The sequence below is a fragment of the Nannospalax galili genome, unplaced genomic scaffold (genome assembly GCF_000622305.1).
Source record: "Nannospalax galili isolate Female #2095 unplaced genomic scaffold, S.galili_v1.0 scaffold548, whole genome shotgun sequence".
Classification (NCBI taxonomy): Eukaryota; Metazoa; Chordata; class Mammalia; order Rodentia; family Spalacidae; genus Nannospalax; species Nannospalax galili.
This window is the reverse complement of record NW_008358999.1, coordinates 139,495-160,484: the sequence shown is the minus strand read 5'-3', so window position 1 is coordinate 160,484 and position 20,990 is coordinate 139,495. Positions and strand designations below refer to the sequence as shown.

Genomic DNA, 20,990 nt, shown 5'->3' with positions numbered 1-20,990 from the left:
TGGCACTCAGACTAGCTGTACTCTGGGGATTTAAGGAGTGTGCTTCCTTGTATAATTAGGGCTCAGCTTGGCAGAGAAGATTCTAGAACTATGCCTTCCAATATATCCAATATGATATACTTTTGGTTAGTGAGCACTTAAGATGTGGCTGTTCTGAAGAAAGATGTGACACAAGTGTACAATACACAGATGTTTTCAAAGACCTACTACAAAAAATGTGAAAATCTCATTAAAAATTTAAGATTTTGATTATATGCTGAAAGGATCATAATTCCTAAATAATTATTGTTAATCTCATTTACGTTTTACATTTTTAAAAATAACGTGGCTGTGAGGGAATTTAAAACTCCATGTGTGCAGCCAAGTGAAGGTGGTACATGCCTGTAATCCTGCACATGAGAAGGCTGAAGCAGGAGGGTTGTAAATTTGAGGCCACTCTGGGATACAAGACTTTGTCTGAAAATAATAATAAAAAAATAACAGGAGCTGGTTCCTGAAATCATACACTTGCTTCTTCCCCTTCCCTGTCCTGCTCCCCCAGTTCTCGGATTGGTTTCTCCTGGATGCACTTTCTTTTATTTTTAAAAAAATATTATTTTTATGTGTATGAGTGTATTGCCTGCATGTAGGTAAGTGCACCCGTGTCGTGCAATGCCCGCGGAGGACAGAAGAGGTGGTTTGATCCCCTAGAACTGGAGTTACGGATAGTTGTTAGCTGCCAAGTGGGTGCTGGGATTCGAACCCGGGTCTTCTGCAAGAACAGTGTTCTTAACTGTTGAGCTGTCTCTCCAGCCCCTGGACGCACTTTCTAACAAATCACTTACTCATCTCAGTCTGCTTCTGGGAACCTCACCATTAAAACACGATCACTTTACTGTGGGTATTGGTTGTGACATTGGGCCAATACCCTACAAACAGCCCTGGGTGTGTAGGCTACCAGGTCCTTGAGATGAGCTTGCCAAGAGCTGGGACTTTGTGTCCAGAACAGCAGGAGCTTCAGAGGCAAGAGTAAGCCGCATCACTTGGGACCCTAGGAAGCTGCAAAGAACATCACACCAGAGCCTCGTAACTTTCCCTTGGACAGTTCATTTTATTGCTCTGTAGTCTGGCTCTTCCCAAACACCTTTCATTCTCCATTAGGCCTTTTGCTAGAAGTTGAGTCTGCCCAGCTCCTGCCGTCTTCATGTCAGTCCCTCGCCCTTCACAGAATATTTCAAAAGCAACATTGAAACAGGAACCCTGCTGTGTTTTGCAACCCAGAAGCATGTTCTAGGCCTATCTTTACAGAAAGTGGGGGCAGGGAAGAGTGAGGAGTCCATGGGGGGCAGAGTGTCCACACTGAGAGGAGTCATACTGGATGGGTAAGTGAGATGGGTTGGTGCAGTGTCTGAGTCCTGGGGTTCCAGAAATTTCAGAAATGACTGACTTAGGCTGGGGAGAGTCTTAGGGCACTCTACAAAGACATGCAGTCTCCATATGGGAGGCACTCACTTCCCCTTAATGTAGACTAGATAAAAATAAAAGCAAGCCACAAAGCCACATTAACCAAACACACTCACATGACAAATACCCTCAGAGAGTTCTGAGTGTTTTCAGCACTCAGGCGGGAGACAGGATTTGGGGCTCTGGCCTTCAAGGGCAGGCACCACTGTCCCCAGAGTGGGGACAACAGCTTCTGAGGCTCTGGGGCCTGATGTGACAGATGGCGCTGTACAAGCCCAGCTGAATGAGAAGGGGTCTGTTTACATAAGCCACATCCCTTTCTCACCAGGGCACTGCCTGGTGCCCTGGATCTAGTGGGTGGCATTTTTAAAGAGCCTCTCACAGTAAGGGCAAATTCTGGCTGTTTAAATGTGGGTTTTGCCTGTAGGGACAGCTTGTGTTTTCAAAGCCCAACACAGTGACTGTTTCTGTAGCATGCAACAAATGTTGATCCCATGACTGAAGATCTTCAGGGTGCTGTTGGCCTAAGAGCGGAAAACAGGATTTGTTTTCATTTGCTTTTTGTTTGTTGAGATAGGAGTTTTGGCTGACCTGAAACTCCTTATGTAGACCAAACTGGCCTTGAGCTCACAGAGATCTGCATGCCTCTGCCTCCCAAGTGCTGGGACTAAAAGCATGTGCCACCACACCTGGCCAAACAGGACATTTTAACCTTTCAAAGAGGAATTATTATTCTCTATGCTCCTGGCCCTAAAGGAGCTTTTTCTAGCTGAGCCTGGGGGAATGAGTTGGGCTATGACCAGATAGAGGGACTTTTGAAAGCACTCTGGGGAATTCACCTCTGAGGCAGCAGCTGACCCAAACTGGTCAGTGAGGATAGAGGTTGGGCCAGTGCCTTTAAGGATTGGGGCTGATGTCTGAGGAGAGACAGGTTGTTTCTCACGTCCTGGGGAGGCCTGAACCTGGCTGGGGGGCAGGATCAGAAATAAGAAAGAGGTGGAAGTGGTGGGAAGAGGGGCCCAGGGACTGACCAGAGAATTGAGGACCAGGCAAGAGAGGATGAATAGCCTTGACTGGGGGCATCTTTATATACTGAACTCTGGCCCACAGATGCTGGTTTGGGGAGAGAACCCTGAACATGGGGGCAGTATGCATCTACAAAGAGTGGAGAACTCTGCTCTGGTAAGATCTGTTTCTGGAAGTTTCTAAGCTGAATGATTGGACCCTCAGGGAGTAGGGACTCAGTGTGCACAGGAAGCCCTGAGCGACTGGGAGGAGGTAAGGAATGGATGACTGGAGGAAGCCACTGGAGGCCCGGGGATGTCAATCTGGGGTCACTGGCCACGTGTTCTACCTTGAACTTCAGTGTGGTGCTGGAGGAGCCAGTGATCCCAGACCTGCCTTTCTTTTCCCCTTCATTCTGATCTGGAAGAGAGACTAAGAGTTCTTAGGGAATGGTCTGACCATATGATTTTTTTGAGTTTTGTTTTTCCTGCCAGGGCTCTGCAGATACTGGCCAATTTTCCAGATATTTTTGCGAGGGACAGTTGGGCTCATGGGGGATGGCTTCAGTGGACACTGAGGCCCTTCCCAGGGACAGCAAAGCACAGGTTCCTCAAATCCCATCCACTTCCTGAAGGTCTCTCAGTGTGGCCACCAGTCAGGGTCAGGCAGGGGAGGGACCTGGGGGCCTGAGAGGCCTGGAGACCCTAAGGAAGGAAGGAGAGCCAGGGCCCTGCTGGTCAGGGCACCATGTGCCACCATTTGAAGGTGAAGGGCTTCCTGTGAACATTTGTACCACAGTGAACTTCCCCCAGAAATTTGTGGTAGGCGGAGATATCATCGATGAAGGTGCAGGTGAGGCCCAGGGGCTCCAGCAGGCCACACACGTGTGTTTCCAGGCAGCACTCCTCCTCCACCTGTGGTCCGAAAGGCTTGGGGATGCCCAGGTCCTTGTTGAGCACAATCATGTTCACCTGGGAGGGAAGCGAGTGTTCAGGGAGCGGTCACCACTTGCCTGCCGGTGCCAAGCCTCTTAGGCCCACATCAGTATCCCACGAAGGAAGAGGTATCAGGATCCATAGGTGGGGAAACTGAGACACAGAGTGAGCTAAGCAATGGGCAGATAGCAAGACTGAAATGGAAAACCAGACTATCAGCCTGTGTGTGCAAGAGCACCCACCTGTGTGTGTTCATGCATGTATGCATGTTTTTCTGCTGTGTGTGCCAAGCTAGCTGGTCTATGAGCTTCCAGGATGTTCCTGCTTCTGTCCCATAAGAGCGATGGGGTTATAGATGCTTATTATACATGTCTGGTTTTTATGTAGGTTCTGGGGACTTAAACTCAAGTCCTCATGTTTGCATGGTAAGTAATTTATCTACTGAGCTACCTCCCCAGCCTTTAAAACAGGTTTATTTATTTATTTTCATTTATGTGTGTGTGTGTGTGTGTGTGTGTGTGTGTGTGTGTGTGTGTCTGACATGTGTGTGCAGGTATCTGAGAAGGCCAGAAGAAGGTGTTAGATTCCTTGCATCTGGAGTTATAGACAGTTCTGACTGCCTGATGTGGGTGCTAGGAACCAAACTTAGGTCCCCTGGAAAAGCAGCAAGCACTCTTAACTGTTCAGCCATCTCTCCTTTCCCAGTTTAAAAAAATTAAAAAAAAAATTTACTTATTTGGGACTGGATTGATGGCTCAGCGGTTAAGAGCATTGACTGCTCTTTTAGAAGACCCAGGTTTGAATCCCAACACCCACATGGTGATTAACAACTCTAGTTCCAGGGGATCCCACACCCTCTTCTGTCCTCTTTGGGCATCGCATGACATGGGTGCACTTACATACATGCAGGCAAAACACTCATACACAGAAAATAAAAATAAAAAAAATTTTTTTTGGTCTTTTTGAGACAGGGTCTCCCTGTAGCCCCAGCTGGCCTGGAACTCACTTTGTAGACCAGGCCGGCCTTGAACTCACAGAGATCTGCCTGCCTCTGCCTCCTGAGTGCTGGGATTAAAGGCGTGTGCCACCATGCCCAGCCAAAATAAAAATAAATTAAAAAAATTAAAGCCAGGCATGGTGGTGCACACCTTTAATCCCAGCACTCGGGAGGCAGAGGCAGGCAGATCTCTGTGAGTTCAAGGCCGGCCTGGTCTACATAGTGAGTTCCAGGCCTGCTGGGGCTACAGGGAGACCCTTTTTTAAAAAGAAAAAAAAAAAAAAAAAAGTTATTTTAGCTGGGTATGGTGGCACATGCCTTTAAATCCTGGGACTGGGGGATGGGGGTGGGCAGAGGCAGGCAGATCTCTGTGAGATAGAGGCCAGTCTGGTCTATATAGTGAGTTCCAGGCCAGCTGGGGCTACAGGGAGACCCTTTCTCAAAAAGACAAGATAAAATTATTTATTTTATATGTATATATGTGCCCGAGTATCTACATGTGCAGCACATGCATGCAGGTGGTTGTGAGCCACCATGTGTGTGCTGGGAACTGAACTCAGGTCCTGTGGAAGAATAACAAGTACTCTTAACCACAGAGTCATCTTTCCAGTGCAAGCCTTTTTTTCATATACACCAGGCTATACTTGAACTTGCTACATATTGAAGATGAATTTGAACTTCTGATCTTGGGATTAAAGGTGTGCACTACCACATCTGGCTTGACGTTGACCTTTTTTCTTTTTTGGTCTTTTTGAAACAGGGTCTCCCTGTAGCCCCAGCAGGCCTGGAACTCACTATGTAGACCAGGCTGGCCTTGAACTCACAGCGATCTCCCTGCCTCTGCCTCCCAAGTGCTGGGACCACAGGTGTGTACCACCATACCTGGCAGATGTTGACCTTTTAAAGCAAAATATTCTCCTACCTGCTATGGCTTCTGAGAATCTCAGTGAGACAATGATGTTAAGCATACCACCCTTCAGAGAGGGCAAGAGACAGTGGTGGGGTCACACAGCCACTCAGCTGTGCCCTTCTAGAGCTGGCTGCCCCTGCTTGGTATGGGATGAGAGAGAGTCAGGGTCTGCAGGGTCTCACCATGTTAGGGAAGAAGGCCCTGGCCTGTCGGTTGTCATCCATCTTGAACAGAGCAGGCAGGTCAATGATGTCCCTCTCAGTCAGTCCCAGCTCCTTCTTGAGAATGTCACGGTTCCAGTCCAGACAACGCTAGGTGAGGGGAAGGAGACAGCATACAGGTCAGGGGACGCATACCTGCCACCTTGCCTGTACTCCAGAGAGACTCCCATGTCTCTCCAGCAGGGCTGAGGTCAGGAGCAATAATGACGGCAACAGGGGAAGGTCAAGGAATAACACCTACAACTGCAGCTTGCTAAGTGCCTACCATGAGCCAGATCCTGGGCCAAGGGCTTCTCACATGGCATCTTACCCGTCCTGCAGGCCAACCCTAAAACTGATGAGGATTTGCTGATAGTGATGGGAAGTAAGCTTGGTGCCTGGCTCCCATCCTACTATGTATACAGGTTTCCAACTTTGGGCCACACTGCCATTTATTATCTCTTATATTTTTTCAATGTACATTTCTTTTTATAAATTTATTATTATTATTATTATTATTATTTTTGGTCTTTTTGAGACAGGGTCTCCCTGTAGCCCCAGCTCTCCTGGAACTCACTATGTAGACCAGGCTGGCCTTGAACTCACAGAGATCCACCTGCCTCTGCCCCCTGAGTGCTGGGATTAAAGGCGTGTGCCACCACTCCCGGCTTTATTATTTTTATTTTTTATGTGTATGCGTGTATTGCCTGCATGTAGGTAATAGCACCTGTGTCGTGCAATGCCCATGGAGGACAGAAGAGGCTGTCAGATCCCCTGGAACTGGAGTTATGGACAGTTGTTAGCTGCCATATGGGTGCTGGGATTCAAACCTGGGTCTTCTGCAAGAACAACCAGTGTTCTTAACCGCTGAGCCATCTCCCCAGCCCCTCAATGTATATTTCTTTGTGTGTGTGTGTGTGTGTGTGTGTGTGTATAGCACATGGGTGCCATGGAGCATGTGTGGAGGTTGGAGGACAACTTGCAGGAGTCAGTTCTCTCCTTCCATGATGTGGGTCCTGGGGATTGAATTCAGGTCATCAGGATTGGTAGTAAGTGCCTTTACCTGCTAAGCCATCTCGCCAGGCCCCGAGTCCTTAGTGAGTTACCCAGGCTCCTACTGCTAAAAGCAGGGGTGTCAGTGAGACCTCAGTTCCCCCCTGATGCTGAGTCATGATTGTAAGAAATAAGAAACAAGGGTCCATTTTCAAAGGTATCTTGAGGCTCAGCTACAAACAGAAAACACCAGACCCCTGCTAATACCTGCTAGTCTAGCTATTTCCCACCCCCAGCTCTACTAATCCAGCCACCAACCCTCCAAACCAAAGGTTTACAGTAGGAAATTACTAATATCGCAGATTGCCTAACAACAGACAGATGTAACAATGTCATTTGCAACAAGGATGTAAAACACAGAGATGAAAAATGAAAAAATGCATGGTCTTTGTTAAAAAAACAGACAAATGTAGCAGGGCGTGGTGGCGCATACCTTTAATCCCAGCACTTGGGAGGCAGAGGCAGGCGGATCTCTGTGAGTTCGAGGCCAGCCTGGTCTACAAAGTGAGTTCCAGGCCAGCTGGGGCTACAGGGAGACCCTGTCTCAGAAAGACCAAAAAAAAAAAAACAAAAAACAAAAAACAAATGTAAGTGGCTGAGGGAAAGATATGTCTTAAATGACGTGTGGGGCTCTACCCTCCTGATTGCTCAGCCAGTGAGTAAAAGGAGGCAGGGGCTTGCATTAGGGTTATAAAAACTGTTTGGGCAGTGGCTTACCAGGCTGCAGACCTGTAGCTTTGTAAGTCTGCCTGCTTTTCTATTCTCCAGCAAACTGTAGCCTCTCCTGGTTTCTTTTTATCTCTTTTCTAAGCATGCTCTCCCTAACACTTTGGGGTTCCCCGACATTTTGGGTTTCCTTCCTCCTTCTCTAAAGCTCCCTTTCTGCCATGTGGCAGCTGGTCCTTCATGTGTCTGACCTCGGGCATGACTGTGGCTTTCTCCTTTTCCCTTCCCTCACCTCCTCCAGGCAGCTCCTGAGATTTACAGCTTGCATGCCTTGAGGGCTTTTCTTTTAAACTCTCATAAAATTGTCCTTGAACTTACAAACAAACAAAACCCAAAACCTGTTCTGTGCTCAATTAGTGTATCCATCGTTCTGCACCTGGCTTTGCAAAAATCATTAACTAAACTGTCTCACTCTGGCTACTCAGTAGACCCCGGCGCTCTTGTTAGGAAGCGGGAGTCTGTTTCTCACAGTGATCATGAAGGGACATCATAGGTCACACAGGAGCAGCCAGTGAGGGCCTAGCTCAGCTGCAGTGGGAATTCACAGAACCTACTGCAGCTTCTGCAGTGCTCAGATTAAAGGTCTGTACCACCACGGATCTGGTGAAGTGCAAGCTCTTGTTTAAGTGTTGGGGGCATCTAATCGCTCTCTCTTTGTGGGTGCTGTGCTGTGTTTATGTGAGGCCTAGAACTTCTGCAGCCATGCTCCTGCCACAAGGAACCTGCAGGGACCACAAATCATAGAAGAGACTCTGAAGCCTTGATCAGCCTGTGCCTGAAATCCACACCACTGCTGGACTTTGCACTCTAATAAGCCAAACAGGCCTTCTTTAAATCAGTTCTGCTTTTTAAAAAGACTTGACCCTTTAAGACAGGCTCATGGAAATGAATGACTGTTTTCTATCTCTCTTTATCTCTTCCCTCTCTCCCTCTCTCCCTCCTTTCCTTCCTTTTTTCTTTTAATACAGAGCCTCATGTAGCCTAGGCTAGCCTTGAACTCAATCTGCAGCTGAGAACGACCCTGAACTTCTGATTCTCCTACCTCAACTTCCAGAGTGCTGGGATTACAGGTCTGCACCACCATGACCAGTTTTATGTAATGCTGGGGATCAAACCCAGGGATTCATGCATGCTAGGTGAACTACATCTCTAGCTCTGGTTTCTATTTCTGGTGCAACTTCTGAGGCTCAGAGACTCAGAATGGCTGCTCCATGTACTGACTTAACCCTTTAGAGATCTGTGAGATCCTAAAACTCAAAGGTTAGGGCACCAGCTTGTGTAAACATTTTCATGGACTGCACATCTGTAGCTTTTGTTTTAAAGGGTACATCTCCCCAGAGCAACGCAGGCTGTCATGAAACAGAACTCTCAGTGCTTTGGAAGAACAACAGCTTTCCAGCTCTCCTGTTTGCTTCTCTGTAGAAGAGTTGAGAATTCTGTGAGCCCTTTGCCCTTCGTCATTAGCAAGCAGACACATCAGATGTTGGTTAGGGCCCCTCTGGTGCTGATGCACTCTGGGCCAGAAGTCCTGAGCCCCTGGCTGTTAGTCACAGAACCCTGAGACAGGGTATGTGTAGCTGGTCCCTCCCAGGCCCTAGGCCTGTCCATACCTGGAAGTACAGGTTCTCCTGTATGAGGCTCTCATTGGACAGGATCTTGTTGATGGTGATCCGCTTGCCGCTCATGCCCCCCAAGCCTGTGGGGATCAGAGGGTGACAGTCAAAGCTCAGCTACCTGGCTGGGTGCTCTGTCTGGGCTTACTGCTGGCTGGGGTAGGGTCAGGGTTCTGGGGCCAGGCTGGGGTTGAGGGGAGGAGGCTCCTCTGCCTGGGGAGGGCAGTGCATACTCTTTTTCCCCTGTCCATCATGTCTCCTGAACCAGGAAGGAAGCACTGGCATCTTGTTCTCTCTTTGGTTGATAGGGAGTAGTTGGCTTGGGTCCCCCATCTACAGCCTACTCCTAAACACCAGCAATTGACAAGGGAGAGACACCCTTCTGAGAGTGCTCCACAGAGGGCTTGACTTTGCATCCCTCTTCACAAACAGCCCACTGATTAGTGACACCTAACACGAGCATCTGCTGCTTTTCCTTCCTTATTTCCTTCCTTCCTTCCTTTCATTCCTCCCTCCCCTCCCTCCCTCCCTCCCTCCCTCCCTCCTTCCCTCCCTGCCCTGGCCCTGGGGTTGGAACCCAAAGCCTCCCATACACCAGGCAAGCCCTCTGCCACTGAACCAGGTCTCCAGTTCAGGTAGGCATTCCTTTAAATGCTTTATGTGGATGAACTCAGGAGTACCCCCCGCCCTCCATTCTTGAGATAGCTGCTGCTGTTAAAGATGAGGAAACTGAGACACAGATGTGCCATGACTCCTACAAGGTCCCCCACACCACAAGTGGTCAAGAGTACTGCAGGCCTGTGTTCTTCATTCATTTGTTAAGAGCACTCACTGGTCTTGCAGAGGACCTGGTTTCAGTTCCCAGCACCCACATGGTGACTCACAACCACTTGTAACTCTAATTCCAGGAGATCTGATGCCCTCTTCTGACCTCCATGGGTATTGCACACATGTGGTGCACATAAACTCACACAAGTACACACACAGAAATACACATAAATAAAAAACAAAAACAAAAAATTTTCTTTTTTTTTGATCTTTTTGAGACAGGGTCTCTCTGTAGCCCCAGCTGGCCTAGAACTCACCATGTAGACCACGCTGGCGTCAAATTCACAGAAATCCCTGTGCCTCTGTCTCCCAAGTGCTGGGATTAAAGGCGTGAACCACCATGCCTGGATCTTTTTCATTTTTTTAGATAGGTTCTCTCTATGGAGTGTGGGTAGGTCTGGAACCTGTAGCCTTCCTGTCTCAGCCTCCTGGGTGCTGGGACCACAGGTATGCACACCTGTTATCTTTGATTTTTGCCTGATCTAGGAAAAGCTGTACATCCCAGGCATGGAGCTCAACAGTAGCAAAGATCTCAGGATTGTGAGACCCTGACCCTGAGCTGCGACCACCTGCTGCTCACCTTATTAACACAGATAATCATGGTTCCTGGATTGTGATGGCAACATTTAGGGCAAATTTAACATAAAAAGGAAGCCTCCAGAAAGCCAAGCCTCAGGCCTGCCAACCCAGGAAGAGAGTTCCCATAGGAAGAAAAGCATAAAAGGACAGCTATCTTAGCCAAGTATGGTGCCGCACGCCTTTAATCCCAGCACTGAGGAGGCAGAGGCAGGAGGATCTCTTTGAGTTTAAGGCCAGCCTAGTCTACATAGGTTCCAGGACAGCTGGGGCTATAGGGAGACCCTGTCTCAAAAACACAAAAATCCAAACAGAAAAAGGACAGCTGTCGTAAATTGGTCTGTGGCCATCAGAGACAGTCAGGAATACTCTTCAGATGTGGAGGACAGTAACTAACCATTAACCAGTCCTGGGGTCACAGGCAAGGAGTGTCGGATCCCTTAAGAAGTAGCAAAAAAGTAATTTAAGAAAAAAGAAAAATAATCTAATGGGATAAGACTGATGATTGCTAGTCAATGCTGTAAATACACTGGACTTAGAGGTGGTGAAGATGTCATCTATTTTTACCACAGTGGGAGAGAGCAGCAGGCCCGGTGGCCTTGCTCACCCTACTGGAGGCTCCCCCAGCTGCTTCTCTTTCTCATGATTAATTCAAGCTCAGAACAACTCATGGCTGGCTGTCCCATTTAGCAGGCAGATCTAGTCTCACTCCAGACCCCAGGCAAGATGTTAGCGTAAGACTCTTCTCTTCCTGCCTCCAGTATCAGCGCTGATCCCTATCTAGGCCTCTGGAGGGTGTGTGTGTGTGTGTGTATGTGTATGAGATATGGCCCTAGGATCCCTAGGTAAATCAAAACAAACCCTTTTGAAAACACAAGCTCCTGGGTGCAGATACACATGCCACTTTAGGGTCCTTTAGCTCCATCTGGGTCTGGCCCTTCCAAATACTAGCTCCAAAGACATACTTTTGCACATTAAAAAAATTTTATTTATCATTCATTTTTATTTTATGTGTATTACTGCCTGAATGTATGTAAGTGCACCCATATTGCGCAATGCCCTCAGAGGTCAGAAGAGGGCATCAGATCCCTTGGAACTGGAGTTACAGACTGTTGTTACCTGCCATGTGGATGTGGGGAACCAAACCCAGGTCCTCTGCAGAGCAGCCAGTGCTCTTTACTGCTGAGCCATCTCTCTAGCCTCACATTTTTTTTTTTTTGAGACAGTTTCATGACATTGAACTTCTGATTCTATTGTCTTCACCTCCAGAGTGCTGGGATTATAGGCATGGACCACTATATCCAGCTTTATGTGGTGCTGGGATCGAACCCAGGGCTTCGTGCATGCTAGGCAGGCACTCTACCAACTAAGCCACATTCCCAGCCATGTACAGTTGGCAGTAAGCAGCAGCCAGGGCTGTTTCCCACCAGAGTGGCCTCACAGAGCCCAGGGTGGTAGAACTGGGTGCTCACGACAAGGGTTCCTCTGGGGCTGCCTGTCAGGGACCTGTGACCACTCACCCTTGAACATGATGGCCTCCCCATGGCCTTCTTTCTGCTTCTCCCGGAAGAGCTTGTAGCAGGCCGAGGTGCTGGCCATGAGCAATCGAAATCCCTGCAAGAAATGTCCAGCGGCATAGGGTCATTAGGGGAAGGCACCAGAGAGACAGATGGACAGGACCCTGGCCGGGCAGCACCTCATGCCTCCCATGCCAGGTGCGGCTGGCTCCTGGTAGGGTCTTTCTGTCCCACAGAACTGTGTTTCACCCTTTTTTCATCTCAGCAGCATCTTCAGGTCACAGTAGGGTCAAAAGTGGCCTTGTGGGGCTGGAGAGATGGCTCAGGGGTTAAGAGCACTGGCACTGAACTAGGTTTGGTTCCCAGCACCCACATGGTAGCGAACAATTGTCCATAACTCCAGTTCCAGGGGAATCTGACACCCTCTTCTGATCTCCCTGGGTACTGTACAACATGGATGCACTTACATATATGCAGGCAATACCCTCATACACATAAAATTAAAAAATAATAAAATATTTTTTAAAAAGTGGCCTTGGGGGGCTGGAGAGATGGCTCACTGGCTAAGAGCATTGGCTGCTCTTCCAGAGGCTCTGGGTTCAGTTCCCAGCACCCACATGGCAGCTAAGACTGTAACTCCAGTTCCAGGGGATCCAACGCCCTCTTCTGACCTCCACAGGCATTGTATGACACAAGTGCACTTACATAAATGCAGGTAAAATACTCATACACATAAAAATAAAAATAAACACATTTTTAAAAAGTGGCCTTGGGGGCTGGAAAGATGGTTCAGTGGTTAAGAACACTGACTACTTTTGCAGAAGTCCCGGGTTTGAATCCTAGTACCCACATGGCAACTAACAACTGTCCATAACTCCAGTTCCAGGGGATCTGACAGCCTCTTCTGCCTTCTGTGGGCATTGCACAACATGGGTGCACTTACCTACATGCAGGCAACACACACATGTGCATAACATAAAAATAATAAATAAAATATTTTTTAAAAAGTGGACTTGGAGAGCAGGAAGGACTCCTAGAGGCCAGGCCATTTGCAAAAAATTTCTAAGGAACACAGTGGCAACCATTTCTTCACCCCCACGCCCACCCCAGAGCCTTAGGCCCAACCTGGAATGTTTTGGCCAATTAGCCCTTAGCCCTGTGTGACTGCTGAGCCCTTGAACTGCATCTAGTCCAAGCTGAGATGTAACTGAAATATGAAGACTTGGTGTGAAAAAAGAATGGAAAGCAATAATTTTCACACTGGGCTGGGGGGTGGCTCCGTTAGCAAAGTGCTAGTTGTGCAAGCATGAGGACCTGGGTTTGGATCCCCAGCACCTGTAAAAAGAAAAAGTCTGACACTACAGCTGTAATCCCAGCACAGGGTGGGGGGGCGGTGAGGGAGGGGGCGGTGGGGAGACAGAAACAAGAAGGTCCCTGGAGTTCACTGGCCAGCTGACCCAGTCAATTGGTGAATTCCAGGTTTTGTCAGTGATTCGAAAAATAGGATGGAGATGGGTGTGGTGGTGTGCACTTTTAGTCCCAGCGCTTGGGAGACAGAGTCAGGCAGATCTCTGTGAGACGCCAGCCTGGTTTACTTAGGGAGCTCCAGGCCAGCTGGGGCTACAGGGAGTCCCTGTCTCAAAAAGACAAACAAAACAAAAAACCAACCCCAAACAAAAACAAAAAACCTGACATCAACCTCTTATCTATACACACACACACACACACACACACACACACACACACTAACATAAGCTTTCATATTGCTTACATATTGAAATACTAGTATTTTGGATTTGTTGGATTGGAAATTTGCCTACCCCAAGTCCCTAAATACAAGCCAACCTCAGCCTACTTCCTTCTTCCTCTACACCAAGTCTCCTCTAGATCCCACCCCCTTCTGGCAAGGCCTGGTAGTGCAAGCATTCTGCACTATGCTATTTATGCTGGTGTTGGGGACTAGCTCACCTTTGTGCCAGGGATGGGGATGAAGGTCATGAACTCATCTACGTGGCCAACAGTTAGCCAGTCAGAGTAGAGCTCGACGGGTGCCTGCACCTGCTGGGCCTTCAGGAAGTCACGCACCACCTTGGTCATCCTCCGGCCGCCAGACCTAGGGCAAGGTTGGAGAAGAGCGTTACAGCAGGCCACCCCACCTGCTGCTGCACCACAGCAGGCTGAGGTATTCGGTGTCTGGAACCCAGACCAGACCACGGTGACACCAGCAGAGTCACAGATGGGAGCCTGAGCCTGCAGGGCTGATGAGACCCTGGTATAGGCAGAAAGGTACTGGAGCCCAAGGGGGACAAAGGTGCATCAGCCATGGCCACAGCTATGTGGAGGGCCTAGCGCAGCCTTTGGCTACGGGGGCTGCCAGTTTCTGTGTTCAGAAGCCTGGACTGCTGAGGGGACAGGAATGGCTCCAGAGTGTGCCCGAGCCATCACCTTTTTGTTACACTAACTTCCGCTCAGTTTAATCTTTCATCGGTTCAAGAGACACCTCCAGAGGCTAGAAAGCTGGCTCAGTGGTGAAGAGCACTGGCTGCTCTTGCAGAGGACCTGGGCTCCATTCCCAGCACCCACATGGTAGCTAACAGCCATCTGTAACTTCAGTTCCGGGGGATCTGACGCCCTCTTCTGGCCTTTGTGGGTAATGTACACATGTGGTGCACTTACATACATGCAGATAAAACACTCATACACATTAGTGTATGAGAGAGAGAGAGAGAGAGCTCTTCCAGGAAGCCCTTTCCAACTTCTCGAATGCCAGAGGCCTTTGCCTTTGGGTCTTTGTTCTTGCTGATCCTCCTGCTTAGAGAACCTTGCCCTCCAAACTGCCTATCACTACCTCTTCCTTAACACCTTGACTCTAGAGTCTCTGCCTCAAACTCACAGGTGCTAAAGGGCCTCATACCCATCACTATTCATCATGACACCCTATTTTATCTTTGGGAATTTTACTGGCATCAGGATGACTTCTCCACTTACTCCCATGAGCACTATCTGTACTCCCAACCCCACTAGAAACAAACTGTGACTCTGAATTCTGGTCAGTGTCGTATTTCAAGTCTAGAACAGTGCCTGGCACTGTGTGTGTGTGTGTGTGTATGTGTGTGTCTATACACATAAATGCAGTACTCACAGATGCCAGAAGAAAGTGTCGGACGCCATAGAACAGGTGATTGTGAACCCAATGTGGGTGCTGGAAACTGAACTACTAGGGCCCTCCGCAAGAACAGCAAATATTTTAACCACCGAGCCATCTCTCTAGCATACCTATCTATATCTATATATCCTCTCTCCACTCTCTCCATATACATACACATACATATATATATAGTCCCTCAGTTTAGTCAGGACTATTCACATGTCTGTGATCACCATCTCCTTGAAGGCAAGGCCAGGGCATTGACTGAAGTGAAGTCAGGAAATAGGGACTGAGTGGATGTGGATGAGTAACTACTGAGTGGGGGCAAAGAGGAGGAGGGTAGGCTGATGGTCACTGCCCATGTCCCTTGATGGTAGTGTATCCCATGTGTGTCAGAGGGACTTGGTACTTAAATCCTGGGTGATCTTACACATTCAGGCTCCAGTAGTCCCTTTGTGAACCGAGTACCGGAGCAGCTCTCTCTCTCCCTAGCAACTGCTTGGATCAAAGTAGAATTTGCCTTGTCATTGGCTGGTAGTGGCTTTGTGGACAGGTAAAGGGGCCAGGGATTCATGACAGGAGGCAGGGCCATGCCTTGCCAATCCTTTTTCATCATGGGCAATGTGCTCTTTATTCTCCCACTCATCCTCTGCCAGTTCCTTCCCTAGACTCCTGCACTGTGTCCCTACCTGGTCTAAACCTCATGATACACCCTCCCATTTGGAGAAGAGTCTATGTATTAGATCTAAGATGTAAAGGCTAACTTGGTTTCTTTCCATGAGCATCTATAGATTTACAAAGCATTGTGGTGGGAGATATTTGTCCCATACATTCACTGAAGGTATGAACACCCCAGGCCACCCAAGAAGAGACAGTCACGAGCCAGGTGTGGTAGTGCACACCTTTAATCCTAGGATTCACAGGAGGACCTCTGTGAATTCAAGACCAGTCAGGGCTACATAGTAAAACCCTGTCAAAACAAACAACAAACAAACCCCCAAACAACAACAAAACCCCAAAACAAAACAAATAGACAATCATACTCTCTGCCCACTGCCCCCATCCATACCCTGGCTTTGCTTACAGAGGAAAACTGCTCCCGATGAGGATCCGGCCAAGGGGGTATGCCTTGCCATTGACGGTCACTGGGGGACTGACTTCCAGGTTCCCGAAGGAATCGAGGCTGGTGATAGTCTCAAAGAGAGGGTCCCGGGTCACGTAGCCAAAATCTGGGCCCTGGGCAGAGAGAGTTACACATCTGCTTCAGCCTCCTGTACCTAGGAATCCTCTCTCTGCCCCTGTGGCCAGCTCTGATGACAACCCCTCTGTCATCTACAGCCTGATGGACCCTCTGGACCCAGCCTCTAGGACGATGAATAGAGGCTGCAGTATTTCCGTTGGGGTCTGGCTGTGTGGAAGCTGAGTCTGATAATCCTTAAAGGAGGAAGGGTGTGTGTATGTGTGTGTGTGTGTATGTGTATGTGTGTGTGTGTGTGTGTGTGATATGTATATGTGCATCTGGGTCTCTGCCTGGGCTTCTTTCCCCCAGACATAATGCACAGTGTGGTTTCAAGACCTGGCCTCATGCTTCCTGCCCCTGACTGAACTTCCCTGACCCTCCGTTTCCCTTTCTGCGGGCGAGATTTCAAATTAGGAGGAGGCAGGGTAGTAAGTTACTCCCAGGAAGAGAATTTTGAGGTTTTTTTTTTTTTGGTCTTTTTGAGACAGGGTCTCCCTGTAGTTGTCCTGGAACTCACTATGTAGACCAGGCTGGCCTTGAACTCACAGAGATCTGCCTGCCTCTGCCTCCCAAGTGCTGGGACTAAAGTCGTGCGCCACCACGCCCAGCCGAGAATTTTGATTTTTATATCCTGACCCAATGCAGTGATTTCTGCCACCTCCTGGAAAAAGAACTCAGGGTCACATGACTGGCTCTGGCTTATGGACTAGGAGAAGGAGGAGGTGGTAGGATCCTGCAGAACCTAGGCGTGTGTCACCACTTTCCCTCCTTCCTGGGCCAGGGGAGTGACATTTCTCAGCTGGGCTGTAGTCCTGATTGAGGCTCTAGAATGAGAAAGGAGGACCCCAGCGGACCAGCCATCCGTCAACCCTGGAATGTGAACAGCAGGAGAGCCTGGCTGCTGACAACCACTGAGGTTTGCAGCTTGTTTGTCACTGCAGCTTTACCTAGTGACACCTGACAGATACACTCACCCCAACCCATACCAACAACCACATCTGCCCACTGGGCCCAGAAACAGTCATCTCTGCATCCCTCTCTGTATAGAGCTCCTGAGAACTGGACTTCGTACACATGGAGGGGAGACCCCACTCCATCCTCTGGATCTTAGATTCCTTTCATGACTTTTTAAAGTCTAGGGATCTTGTTTGAGAGTTTGTACTAGAGCAGGGCTTAACTTGCTTGACAAGAGCCCCTGTTTAAAGAGCTCTGTGTTGGGGCTGGAGAGATGGCTCAGCACTTAAGAGCACTGGCTGCTCTTGTGGAGGGCCTGGGTTTGATTCCCAGCACCCACATGGTGGCTAACAGCTGATCATGACTCCAGTTCCAGGGGATTTGATGTCCTCTTCTGACCTCTGTTGGCACTGCATGACACGGGTGCTTTTATATACATGTGGGCAATATACTCAGACACAACATAAAAAATAAAATAAAAAATAAAAACAAAAAGCTCTGTGTTGCGGGCACATGTCGTGTATGCTGGCTCAGCTTACAAGCTCAGGGGCCAGGCACGCCCGGTGGGGTGGTGGTAGCAGCTTAGCACTTTCTTCCCTGGGGGCCCAGTTGGCCATGTGTGAGCCGGCCACAGGTGGCCAGAGGCTGGCAGCTAGGGTTTTACTGCATCACACAAGCTGGCAGGCATGCAGCACAAAGTCAGGCCTGGCCCAGCCTCTGGGAATAATGCAGACTGCATCTGGAACCAGGCCAGCCTGGAGCACTGAAGGCAGGTGGAGGCTGGGGGAAGAGACAGGCCTGGGAGCTTGACTTTTATGCCTGTTGCCCATGGCAACCCTGGGGATGGTCAGTTTAATTGCCTTCTCTCCTAGTGTCTAGGCAAGTGGCAGTATCCTCACAGAGGGCCACCAAAGGCAACCTTCAGGGCTGGGGCCATAAAACCAGAGCATGATGGCCATGGTCAGGCACAGCATTGGTGCCTTTGACATGCTTTTGATTGGTAACAATCCTGGGAGACTATGTCTCCCCATTTTACAGAGGAGTAAACTGAGGCTCATGCAGGTTAAGTAGCTTGCCTAAGGTCCTCTTTCTGATACAGAACTGATGTTCACGACCACGCTTCTCTGTCATCCCAGAGCTGGGCTTCCCCACTGGCTCTGCCATCTTCCCAGAGGGGATTTAGGGGAGCTAATTAATGGCTGTGAACCTGGCATGGGGTCACCTCTGAATAGCCTGACATCTACAGGGGAGCCTGTCCTGAATTTTAACTTGGCTCCTGTCCTACCTGCCTCTGTACAGTGTTTTGCACGGACCCCTGGCTCAGGGCAAATCGTAAGAACACAGAAATTTCAGTCCCACCCCTCATGTGGTGGTTGAAGCCATAAAGCAGGAGCAACAATGGCTGTGGAATTGAGGCATCAGGCTGCTTTATACTAAACCCCACTGTGCTGAGATCCACAGCCTCCAAGTTAAGAGCCATGAGCTCTGACAACTGCAGACCTCCATCCTGCCTCTTTGGCTACAAGTTGGAGGGGCAGGGCAGCAGCAGGGGTCAGGGCCTGTGAAACTCCATATTATTTCTCCATATTATGGGAATGTATCCAACCTCAGAGGCCATTGACCCATCTTTCGGATAAGAAAAAGGCCCCAGGCAGCAGACCAGTTAACCTAGGATGCCCGACATGTCCTGAGCACTCTGTCCTTTAAGAGTCCCCAGTGTCACCCCCAGGTGGTCCTCGGCATCTCACCAGGAGCTGCTTAATGGGGAAGTCCTTCAGTTCTCCATCTCGAGGGGAGTCCAGCACCACCGGGAAGCCTTTGTGGGGGGCCTCGATGTAGCCAAACTCAATTTCATCCTGTGGGGCATCAGGGAAGGCTGTCAGCCACACTGAGGGGTGCGTGAGACATGATGGATGGGGCTTGGGAATGGGAAGGTTATTTGTTTACTGACAAAATGTACAAATGAGCAGGCCTGGTGGTGCACACCTTTGATCCCAGCACTCCAGAGGAAGACAGAAACTCTCTGAGAGTTTGAGGCACTGGAAAAATTTGAGTTGGTCTAAAACATGTTAACAAGTGGGCTGGCTGGTGAGATGGCTCAGTGGGTAAGGGTGCTTGTGCTAAACCTAAGTCCCTGGGACTCACATGGTAGAAGGAGAGAAACTGCAAGGTGTCCTCTGACCTCCTACATACATTGGCTGTCAGCACTCCCCTTCTCCACATAATAAATAAATGTAGTAAAAAATATTTAAAACAAAAGAAATGAGCTCAGAGTGGGAAGTTTGCCTCCCTCACAGCTCCACAGGCTGCCTCTGGTTCCCAGTTCTCCTTAGAAGCAAATGATGGTAGTAAATCTTTTCATAGGTCATCTCTGTCAGTCACAAGAGTATTCTTAGAGACACTGACCTCATTTTAACAACACAAATAGCAATATACTGAATATATTTTCTTTCAAGTAACAACTCGATATGAAGGGTATGTCACCGACTGGCCTCGTTCTTTTTACTTTAAAGATTTATTTATGTGTATGAGTGTTTTGCCTGCATGTATGTTTATGTATCACATGTGTGCAGTGCCCACTGAGGTCAAAAGAGGGCGCCAGGTCCCCTGGAACTGGAGTTACAAATGGTTGTTAGCTACCAGGTGGGTGCTGGGAACCAAACCCAGATCCTCTGCAAGAATAGCCAGTGCTCTTAACCACTGAGCCACCTCTCCAGTCCCAAATGGCCTTGTTTCTTTTAGCGATCACAGGGTATTCCTTCATAAGGCCATCACCAGGGCTCTATGCATGAACATGGAAGTGGTTTCTGTCATTAGAAGCTGTAGGGGCTATATTGTTCATGGTGCACATGTGCAGGTGTGAGCAGACAGAAGAGTCCCCACACTCGGGCAGCTGGGTACAGGGTGCTCACAGCAAGCCAGCCCTTCCGTCCAGAGCCCTTGCCGTGTCCTTCCCCTGGGTCTCCCTCACCTGGATCCAGCGGTCTCCGCGGTTCATATACTGGAAGCAGACCTTCAGCTCACAGTTGGTTTTTTCCACCAGGTTCTTCACCTCTTTCAGGAATAGGTAATTGTCCTTCATGCTGAGGAGTGTGGGGAAGAGGAGGCAGGGAAGAAGCGGGGCAAGGGTCACCCCTCTTGGACGGTGGCAGCTTCTAGTTCCTCTGGACTGAGTTGTGCATATGAGGCCACCTCTGTGTTCACAACTACCTTTTTTTTTTAAAATACTTTATTTTTTATTTTTATTTTTTTATGTATGAGTGTATTGCCTGCATGTATGTGAGGGCACCCATGTAGTGCAATGCCATGGAGGCCAGAAGACGGCTTTGGATTCCCCTGGAACTGGAGTTAAGGATGGTTCGTAGCTGCCATGTGGGTGCTGGGATTCGAACCTGGGACTTCTGCAATAACAGCCAGTGCTCTTAACTGTTGAGCTATTGCTCCAGCCCCCTCCTCAGATTTTAGAATGAGCTATGCCTGGCATGATGGCTGGAGACAGGGAGTGTGTCCCCCTGGGGTTGCCAGTCATACACGTGCAGACACTTTTTCCTCTTACAGCTCACCTTGTTGTGACTAACCTAGCACATAATAGACACTCAATAAAAATTTTGCTTAATGAGTAAGGGAAATGAGGTGTACCACTGCCTAGCAGTGAGCCATGCACAGTAGAGGGCTGAGAGTGAGGAGAGAAAGGAGAGGTATGGTTTTAGAACATAGACCCTGAGCCAGGATAATGCCTGGGCAGGGGCTCTATCTGCATCATCGCAGTCCTCACAGGTTCGCGCATTTCAGAGAAACTGAGGGCAGAGAGGCTACATGCATCATTCCAGGCCACACAGCTGCCA

The 20,990-nt window shown here is 49.0% G+C and overlaps 1 protein-coding gene across 1 annotated transcript in view; it reads right to left on the bottom strand.

Moving 5' to 3' along the window:
- Positions 1-1,070: 1,070 nt before the first annotated feature.
- Padi2 (peptidyl arginine deiminase 2) overlaps positions 1,071-20,990 on the bottom strand; it is a 52,413-nt gene continuing 32,493 nt past the window's right edge. The window contains exons 9-16 of the mRNA XM_008822632.1: positions 20,117-20,228; positions 18,894-19,001; positions 16,036-16,187; positions 13,772-13,916; positions 11,807-11,900; positions 8,880-8,965; positions 5,473-5,601; positions 1,071-3,419 (exon numbers count right to left, since the gene is read on the bottom strand). Coding sequence (XP_008820854.1) covers positions 3,186-3,419; positions 5,473-5,601; positions 8,880-8,965; positions 11,807-11,900; positions 13,772-13,916; positions 16,036-16,187; positions 18,894-19,001; positions 20,117-20,228 — 1,060 coding nt within the window. The 3' untranslated portion in view covers positions 1,071-3,185. The remainder of the gene's footprint in view (positions 3,420-5,472; positions 5,602-8,879; positions 8,966-11,806; positions 11,901-13,771; positions 13,917-16,035; positions 16,188-18,893; positions 19,002-20,116; positions 20,229-20,990) is intronic.